This window comes from Neomonachus schauinslandi, chromosome 10 (assembly GCF_002201575.2).
Source record: "Neomonachus schauinslandi chromosome 10, ASM220157v2, whole genome shotgun sequence".
In the NCBI taxonomy this organism is placed as follows: domain Eukaryota; kingdom Metazoa; phylum Chordata; class Mammalia; order Carnivora; family Phocidae; genus Neomonachus; species Neomonachus schauinslandi.
Window position 1 is genome coordinate 137,174,886 of NC_058412.1, and position 9,623 is coordinate 137,184,508.

Here is a 9,623-nt window from a genome sequence, read left to right on the forward strand (position 1 = left end):
TCCTTCCATCCATCCATCCACCCATTGACCCATCCACCCACCCGCCCCTCCATCCATCCATCCCATCCACCCATTGACTCATCCACCCATCCATCCTTCCATCCATCCACTCATCCATCTACCTATCCATTCTTCCATCCATCTATCCACAATCCATCCATCCTTCCATCCACTCATCCACCCATCTATCCACTCATCCATCCTTCTTTCCATCCATCCATCCATCCATCCTACGACTCATCCATTCACTGATTCAACAAGTCTCCTGAGCATGGACTCTGGGTCAGGCAGCTTCCCCACACAGACATGGAGCAGCAGAGGTGGGGGTTACCATGTGTGCCAGGCAGTCAGGGACCTGGAGAGGCCTGAAGTGCAGCCCCTCTGCACTGTGACCCACATTCTAATAGGGAATCCTGAAGACCAACCCTTACAAAGATCCCAAGCCAGCCCCCACTGCAGGAGGGCGCAGGGTGGAGCTTGTGCTCATGTGGGTTGTGGTGCTCCATGTGTGGGTTCCTGGGCCTGGCCTGTGCCCAAAGATGGCATCCTTGAGGAGCCATCCAGAGGATGCTCTTTCTCAAAACACCCTGCCCCCTGCTGCTGAAGGCAGTCCCGCCTGACCCAGCCCCCTCCCTAACCGCGACCACCTACCTTGTGCCTCCCAGCAGCCCTCCCAGTTGCTGTCACCCTCACCCCAGCAGACAGGCCTCTGGGCCTCTGCCCCAGGCTACCTGTCCCTCAGCGGCCACTGTTTCTTGGAAGAAAGAGGTCCAGAGCAGCACTACCCAATAAGAATATGACACAAGTGCCACACATAATGTTAAATGGTCTAGTAACCACGTTTTTGTTTTTGTTTTTAAGATTTTTATTTATTTATTTGACAGAGAGAGACAGTTAGAGAGGGAACACAGCAGGGGGAGTGGGAGAGGGAGAAGCAGGCCTTCCGCGGAGCAGGGAGCCCGATGCGGGGCTCGATCCCAGGACCCTGGGACCATGACCTGAGCCGAAGGCAGACGCCTAATGACTGAGCCACCCAGGTGCCCCTAGTAACCACATTTTTAAAAGTAAAAAGAAATAGATAAAATTCATTTAAATAATTAATTTAGCCTAATATTTCCAAAGTCTTGCCATTTCAGCATTAATCAGTATAATAGTATTGCTAAGAGCGTTCCTCGGGCCACAGTAGCCTCATGGCCAGTGGCCAACAGGCTGTGTTCAGGGGTCAGGGTCACAGCCTTTGCTTCTGCTGTGTCAGGGACAGGCTTCCTGGAACATCCCCGGACCACCAACCCATCTCCTACTGCGGCCAGCAGGAAGCCCTCCCATCATGGGGCCTCCCGCAGGCTGGGTCTCCTGGGCCTGTGGAGTCAGGGCAGGTGCCAAGGGGCCAGGGCCTCAAAACCAAGCTCCTCCTGCAGGTTCGCCCCATGTCCCAAGATGAGGATGCACCATCTCAGGGACGAGCTTCTCTCTGCACCAGGACCGCCCAGCCAGCCCCAGGTTTTCCCAAGTAGTTGGCTTTTTTATTGCTTTCTTTTTCACTGTGGTAAAATGCACTTAGCATACAATTTATGATCTTGACCATTTTTAAGTGTCCATTCAGTGGTATTACGCACATTCATACCATCAGTCTCCAGAACCTTTTCATCTTACACAACTGAAACTCTGTCCCCATAAAACACTAACTCCCGAGCCACTCTTCCCCAGCGCCTGACAACCACCCCTTCCTCGCTGTCTCTATGGGCTATTCTAGGGGCCTCAGGCAAGTGGGATCGTCTTTTTGTGCCTGGCTTATGTCTCTGAGCATGATGTCCTTAAGTTTCATCCACGTCGCGGCAGGTGTCAGAATGTCCTTTCTTCTTAAGGCTGAGTATACTCCAGAGTCTGGATAGACTGTATTTATCTGTCAGGTGTGCGTGGACACCCGGGTTGCTTCTGCCGTTTGGCCATCGTGAACAGTGCTATGGGCGTACAAACATCTGGTTGAGTCCCTGCTTTCAATGCTTTGGGGACTATACTCAGGAGTAGAATTGCTAGATCATATGGTAATTCTACTTTTAATTTTTTGAAGGATTTCCATACTGTTTCCCAAAGAGAATATACAATTTTGCATTCCCACCAACCATGCAGGAAGGTTCTCATTTCTCCACATCCGCACCAAAAATCACCATTTTCTCAGGGTTTGGGGTTTGTTTGTTATTTTTTATAATAGTCATCCTGGGTGTGAGATGGTATCCTAGTGTGGTTTTGGTTTGCATTTATCACATGATGAGTGATGTTGAGCCCTTTTTCATGTGCTGATTAACCATTTGTGTATCTTCTTTGGAGAAATGTCTGTTCAAGTTCTTTGCCCATTTTTAAGTGTGTAATTGCGTTGTTTGATTTTTGCTATTGAATTTTCATTTTCTGTGTGTCCTGGGTATTAATCCCTGATCAAATGTGTGATGCAAATACTTTCTCCTGTTCTGCGTGTTACCTATTCGCTCTGTTGACCTTTAATGCATAGTTTGTTAATTTTTACGTAGTCTGGAGCATCTGCTTTTCCTTTTGTTGTCTGTGCCTTTGGTCCTATATCCAAGAAGTTACTGCCAGATCCAGTGTTGTCAAGTTGGTGCCCGTCATTTTCCTCTAAGAATTTTGTACTCTTAACTCCTCCATTTAGATCTTTGATCCATTTTGAGCTAATTCTGTGTAAGGTGTGAGGCAGGGGTCCAGCTTCCTTCTTCTGCACGTGGCTGTCCCGTTTTCCCCATATTGTTTCCAGTACAATGGTCTGGGCAGCCTTCTAGGAAATCACGTGCCCATATCTGTGAGGGTTATTTCTGGGCTCTCTGTCTGTCCCATGGTCTCTATGTCTGTCTTTAGGCCAATGGCACACTGTTTTGACTACTGCAGCTTGGTGGTAAGTTTTAAAATCAGGACACGAGAGTCCTCCAGCTTTGTCCTTCCTTCTCAAGATTGTTTCAGGCACCCCTCAAGACTCCACATGAATCTTAAGATGGGTTTTCTATTTCAGCAAAAAAGGTCATCAGCATTTTGAGAGAGGTTGCATGGAGTCTGTAATTGTGGGTAGCACGGACTTTTTTTTTTTTTTTTAAGATTTTATTTATTTATTTGATAGAGAGAGACACAGCCAGAGAGGGAACATAAGCAGGGGGAGTGGGAGAGGGAGAAGCAGGCTTCTGGCCGAGCAGGGAGCCCGATGCGGGGCTCGATCCCAGGACCCTGGGATCACGACCTGAGCTGAAGGCAGACGCTTAATGACTGAGCCACCCGGGCGCCCCTCAGCAGGGTTTTTTACTGGACCCTCTCTGAGGTCCCTAACGTTCCTCTCTACTCTTCTTTTTTATTATTATTCTTATGTTAATCCCCATACATTACATCATTAGTTTTAGATGAAGTGTTCCATGATTCATTGTTTGTGCATAACACCCAGTGCTCCATGCAGAATGTGCCCTCCTCAATACCCACCATCAGGCTAACCCATCCTCCCACCCCCCTCCCCTCTAGAACCCTCAGTTTGTTTTTCAGAGTCCATCGTCTCTCATGGTTCGTCTACCTCTCTGATTTCCCCCCCTTCATTCTTCCCCTCCTGCTACATTCTTCTTCTTTTTTTTTTCTTTCTTAACATATATTGCATTATTTGTTTCAGAGGTACAGGTCTGAGGTTCAACAGTCTTGCACAATTCACAGCGCTTACCAGAGCACATACCCTCCCCAGTGTCTATCACCCAGTCACCCCATCCCTCCCACCCCCCACCACTCCAGCAACCCTCAGTTTGTTTCCTGAGATTAAGAATTCCTTATATCAGTGAGGTCATATGATACATGTCTTTCTCTGATTGACTTATTTCACTCAGCATAATACCCTCCAGTTCCATCCACGTCGTTGCAAATGGCAAGATCTCATTCCTTTTGATGGCTGCATAATATTCCATTGTGTATATATACCACCTCTTCTTTATCCATTCATCTGTCGATGGACATCTTGGCTCTTTCCACAGTTTGGCTCTTGTGGACATTGCTGTTATAAACATCGGGGAGCACGTACCCCTTCGGATCCCTACTTTTGTATCTTTGGGGTAAATACCCAATAGTAGCACTGACATTTTAACAGTGTTAAGTCTCTGTGCACAGAACAGGACCCATGTCTCTCTGTCTCAGGGGCTGTGGTCATCGCCTTCGTGGTCTGCTGGCTGCCCTACCACGTGCGGCGCCTCATGTTCTGCTACATTTCCGATAAGCAGTGGACCCCGTGAGTACCAGGAGCCTGGGACAGAGGGGGGAGGCTCAGGTTGGGAGAAGCTCCCCAAAACAGGTTGGCATGGGAGGTGGGGGCGCTGACCAGAGCAGCTCAGGGCAAGGGTACAGGTCAGGGGTCCCCACGGGTTCGTGGTGTGTCCGTGAATGGGCTAGGGAAGGAAGAAGGCCACGGAGGGACAGACGCCATGGGGCAGGTTACAGCGGAAAAGGAAAGCAGCCCCTAAGAGAGTGGGAACGAGACAAGTTTGGAGACATCTGGAGAGTGACAAGGAAGGGCTGGCTCTGCTGGATTTGGGGGGCGGTGATGGCAGCTGTGTGGGCATCCTAGACCACCCCCAGGCTGGGGGAGTCGCTAGGCACACTCCCCAGACTCAGGGAGAGCCACACCCACGCTGTGCCCTATCGCAGCCCAAGGACACACAGCAAAATCAGTAAAAGGAAAAGCCTGCGGAGGAGTCTGGGAGACCAGGCACGGCTTCCAGAACCCCCTCCCCAGGCTAATTGCCCCAGAACGAGCTGAGGCCACATGAGAAATGGCATCTCCCGGGAAGCTCGCCAGAGGCCCAGCGCCCAGGGCTTCTGCTGGGGGCCAGTCACGTAAGCACCCCTGGCTGGCGAGCGCCCGAATTCCAGACTCCCAGGGGGACGGAGCTGCTCAGCGTCAACCACGTTGTTTCCACAAACAGTTTAGGCCCAGGGAGCCCCTCCTCTCAGGGGACGGTGAATCCCTGAAATCCAAGCTCCCAGACAGTGGCGAGGCCAGCCTGGCCAGGAGGCCCTTCTGGGAGAGCAGCCCTGGGCCCACCATGGGAACTTTTTTCTGCACAGCCAGAGCCTGGGTTGCCAGGTTCTTCTCCGTGCCAAGGAACCACTGGGGAGGGCGGATCTAGCACAGAGGAGAAGGTGCATGTAGCAGAGCACAGCCCCAAGGGAAGAGCTTCTGAAACTCAGGGCTGCCTGCTGGTAAAGTGAGCTGCCTGGTGAGGGAGTGAGATCCCTGGGAGTGGAGGCAAGCAAGCTGAGGGTGAGGTACGCAGCTGCCCAGGAGGCAAGGAAGGGGTTCCTGCCCTGGCTGTTCAGTGGAGGCCGGGGACCAGCCGCTCCCTGCAGCCCTGGCTTGCCGGGACTCTGCACAGGGCAGGCCAGGGGTCCTGCAGGGAGAGGTGGAGACGGGCCCGGCAGGGCAGCCACAACCCAGCTCCGCAGACTGGTGCCAAAGGGAGTGCAGGCAGAACTTCCAACTTCTCCAGAGAAGCCAGACCTGGAATTTATGAAACATCCCCATGTCAAAAAGTTTACAAGTAGTTCTTACGATTTTTGTCCCAAGCCCACGGCGTGGCGGCCGCAGGGTCCGTGCCGGTCTGAGCGCTTCTCCCTCACCGCCCCCCCAGGTTCCTCTACGACTTCTACCATTACTTCTACATGCTGACCAACGCGCTCTTCTACATCGGCTCTGCCATCAACCCTGTCCTCTACAACCTGGTCTCCGCCAACTTCCGCCAGGCCTTTCTGTCCACCCTGGCCTGCCTCTGTCCCTTGTGGGGGCGCAGGAGGGAGAGGCCAGCCTTCTCCAGGAAGACCAACAGCGTGTCCAGCAGCCACACCTTTTCCAGCAACGTCACTCGGGAAACGCTGTATTAGAGCGGGGCGGGGGGCCCGAGGAGGGGGCGGCCGCTTGGCCTCCACCCCCCCCACCGTGGCCCCCCGGCCCCGGGGGGCAGGAACGGGGCTCCGCAGAGGCCTCGGACCTGGCGCCCACCCCCAGGGGCCCTCATTCCTTTCAGCGAGCGTCTCCCTCAGCCCACCCCACCCCTCCCTTGGGGCCTCTTTGAAAGCCCGGGAGAGATTGCTCCTCTCCGGGATCCAGAAAGGGCCTTTAATGAGGAGAAATTAGTGGTGGTGAAAGGCAGACTTCTTTGTTCCCACACCACTGGGTGTTCGGAGAGGACAGAAATGAAAGGCACAGGCCTGGCTGGGCGGGCGAGGGGAGGCAGCGGCCCCGAGAGGCGGGGGCGCTGGGAGGAGTCCGGCTGGCGGGGCCGTCGCGGGCATCCAGGCTCCCGGGAAGCTTTGATGTGTCCCGAAGGACAGCCCAGGGGTCGGCTGGGTCAGGCACCGGCCAGACCCAGGCCTCTCCCTCCTCCTCGCCAAGACGGCCAGGCTCTGCAGGGACGCCGGCCACCGGGGGCTTGGCCGGGAAGTCCTCGTGCTTGGCAGAGGCCAGGCCAGCGGAGTTCTGCGTCCTCACACCCGCCCGGCGGCCCAAGCCAGGCCGGGGACGTCCCCATGGGCATTTTTGCTCCCGCTGCGCGGGTGAGCTCCCTGAGGGGAAGGGGGGCTCCCTGAAGGGCAGAGGTGATGGCCAGGTCCCAGAGAGGTGCCATTTGCAGGGACTCAGCCACAGGTGAGGAGGAGGAGCCTGGGCGCCCTCAGCCCGCGGGCAGCCAGGCCGAGGCCCAGCGTCGTGGATCACGGCCGAGCCCCGGGCACCCGGAAAGGCAGGCACCTCCTTGATCTGTAAGAGCCGGTCTCTAGACAGGATGGCCTGTCCTGGTCTTGGCCCTAGAAGGTCCCCTGAGCCAGGGGAAGCAGATCCCAGATGAGCTGCCCTGGGTAAGCTGACGGGGAGCGGCAGACGGGCCCGGAAAATGAAATACAGGCTTTGTTTAAAGTAGGTTCTCACCGTCCTGAGGGAGACTGTCAGGCCCACAGCTGTGAGCTGCACTGACTCAGGACGCAGGAGGCCTGGTCCGCGTCCCAGGGCACCAGGACTCGATCCCCCACCCATAAAAATGACAAGCTGGAGAGTCCCGTCTCCACGGCGGCTTTGGATCTGGGCCCCTACGTGAACCCCACAGGATCCTTCTCCAAGCCACAGGACCTTTCCCGGGCAGTCGGCCCACTGCTGGTCCGTGGCCAGGCAGCCCTCCCACGACCTGGGGGCCACCCGCACGGGGGATGAGGCCCGCCCAGATCTCACGCACAGGCACCTGCTCTGGGTGGGTGAGTGGGACCCCTGGGCCCTGCCAGGCAGGCAGCGAGTGGTCATCAGTTCAGCAATGGCTGAGGCCAGGCCCAGGCAGTGGGCATCGGACAAGGGCCTGGACTCCTCCTGACGGGCCCTCAGGCACCCCCCACCCCCTGCCGGCCCCTCGGGCACACCTGATCCTCAGAGTCTCGGTTCTGCCCCCTGACGAGTGCGCGTGGTCGTTCAGCCCCCTCGGCGGGGCTGACGGTGCCGGTCCTGGAGGACCCAGCCCGGAATGGACGGAAGAGATGGTTCCCTGGGGCGGGGGCAGATCAACTAGGGATGGGGGCCCCCACCAACCCAGGGCCTCCTAGACGCAGCTGGGCCAGGGTGTGCACTGCGACCCCCAGCCCATTTTACTGTTGTGGTCCCCACGTTCCCCGGTGCACACTCCCTGCAGTTAGAGATGCGCAGCCCCGCGGAGTCAGCGGCTGGCCGCGTCCCGCTGTGGCCCCCCAGCCGTTCTCAGCAGCCAGCGGCCTGCTTGGCTGCTCAGTAGTGATGCTGAAAGCCCTTCATGTCGCTCACACAGACATGCCCCAGCCCTCACCGTGACATTCCTCCGTCGGCAAGAACAAAGCCCCGAGTCTCTTAATAAAGGGACTGTGGCCCCCGCGGTTGGAGTCTTCTGTCGGGGGCCGGGAGGCCTGCTTGCACCCGTTTGTTCACTCACACATTTATTCAGCAGGCATTTGCGGGCGCAGCAGACAGCCCTGCACTGGGACCCTTGTACCCAAACCACGCGGGCTTTGCTCACGTCTCCCAAAGGCTGGGGGACTGAGGGACCGCGATCCCCCCAGCTCAGGTCCTGCCCCCACTGGAGCGTCAAGAAGCAGCAGAAGAGGAAGGAACTGGTGCAGAAGACCCCATACGCCATGGGGTCCCCTCGAGGCCTGGAGTCAGGGAGACCCGGGTCCACGCTGGCTATGTGATGAACACCCTGCCTGCCCTGAGCCCGTTTCCCGCTCCGTGGGCTGGGCACAGAGGGGGCCACATGACGGGCCTGCGCAGTCCTGCGAGTGGTGGACTCTGGCCCCTCCAGCCAGCCCAGAAAATTGAGGGAAGGAAGTCGGCTTCCCGCCGGGTGTCAGTGGTTGGGGGGACACTTGGGAACCCATCCCCTGACACAGCTGCCCCCCTTGTCTCCTCTCCGGCTTCCCCTTCTAGGCCTTCACCTCTCGCCGGCAGTGTCCCCACGGAGTCCAGCCTGGGGGACGAGCAGCATCGTCCCAGGCTATGGGGCTGCAGGGAGGGCCCTCTGTCCTGCCTCCTCGAGTGTCCTCAGCCGGAGGAGCCGGCTGGCCTCAGAACCACCACACACCTGGAGGCCAGCTTGCCAGACCCAGCCCACCCCGTGTGCACGCACAGAAGCTCCAGGACGCGGGGGCCTGCGCCTGCAACAGCTTCTCTTGCAGAGTCCCACGCCCGCCCTTCACTCATTCATTCACTCACTCATCGATTCAGCTGCTGGGTGCAGAGGCCCATGCCTGCCCTTCCCTTCATTCATTCATTCACTCACTCACTCACTCATTCACCTGCTAACTGCTCCTCAAGGCCTGGCTATCTCAAAGCTGACTTGCTGCTCCATATTCTGATTGGCACAGGGAGGAGGTGTGAGGCTCTGGATGCTCCCATCTCTGCTGTAGGAGTCACCTGCCCCTCGTCAGCAGGGGAGTCTCAGGACTCCCCTTCACTCCCAGGGTGAGGGGCTCACTGGCCAGCTCCAATAGGTGCACTGACATCCCACAAAAATATCCAAAGGAATGAAACTCTAATGGTAGAATTCAGGGCAGCCAAGGAGAGAAAAGTTGGGGGACAGTGGGCAGGCAGTCTGCAACCCTGACCGCAGGTTCGTGGCACTTTCCCATGAGTCCAGAGCCCTAGACAAGCCCCTCCTGCAAGTTTCCTGAGCTTGGATCCCCGTTGCCCCTGTGCACAGGAGAGGAATCCACCCTCCCGGCTCTCCTGGAGGCATCCTGGCCCTATTACCATCACTAGGCAACAGGAGGAGGGCTTGGGAGGGAATTCCATACGTTTAAACATACACTCAAAGGAAGGAAAACGCGGCCATCAGCCTGGGCCTGCCGCTGGAGCCTGAGCTCGGGACAAGCTTCCCCCACACTGTCTCCCTCCTCCCACTGCCCCAATTATGATTTGAATTCCAATTTTTATCAGAACTCCATGGAAACCAGGTCCAGGCTGAATTTATGAAGGGAATGACGGTGTAGGGACGAGGACAAGGAGGAGGCCGGGCGCCAGAGTCGGGAAGCGAGGAGCCCACCGTGCTGCACATGGAGGGGGGCACACGCGTGTGCGCACACACACACATGCA

At 56.7% G+C, this 9,623-nt stretch overlaps 1 protein-coding gene across 1 annotated transcript in view; it reads left to right on the plus strand.

Moving 5' to 3' along the window:
- The window catches only part of NTSR1 (neurotensin receptor 1), a 41,539-nt gene extending 35,635 nt beyond the window's left edge, over nt 1-5,904 (plus strand). Inside the window, exons 3-4 of the mRNA XM_021677784.1 lie at nt 4,165-4,255; nt 5,655-5,904. Coding sequence (XP_021533459.1) covers nt 4,165-4,255; nt 5,655-5,904 — 341 coding nt within the window. The remainder of the gene's footprint in view (nt 1-4,164; nt 4,256-5,654) is intronic.
- The last annotated feature ends 3,719 nt before the right edge of the window (nt 5,905-9,623 follow it).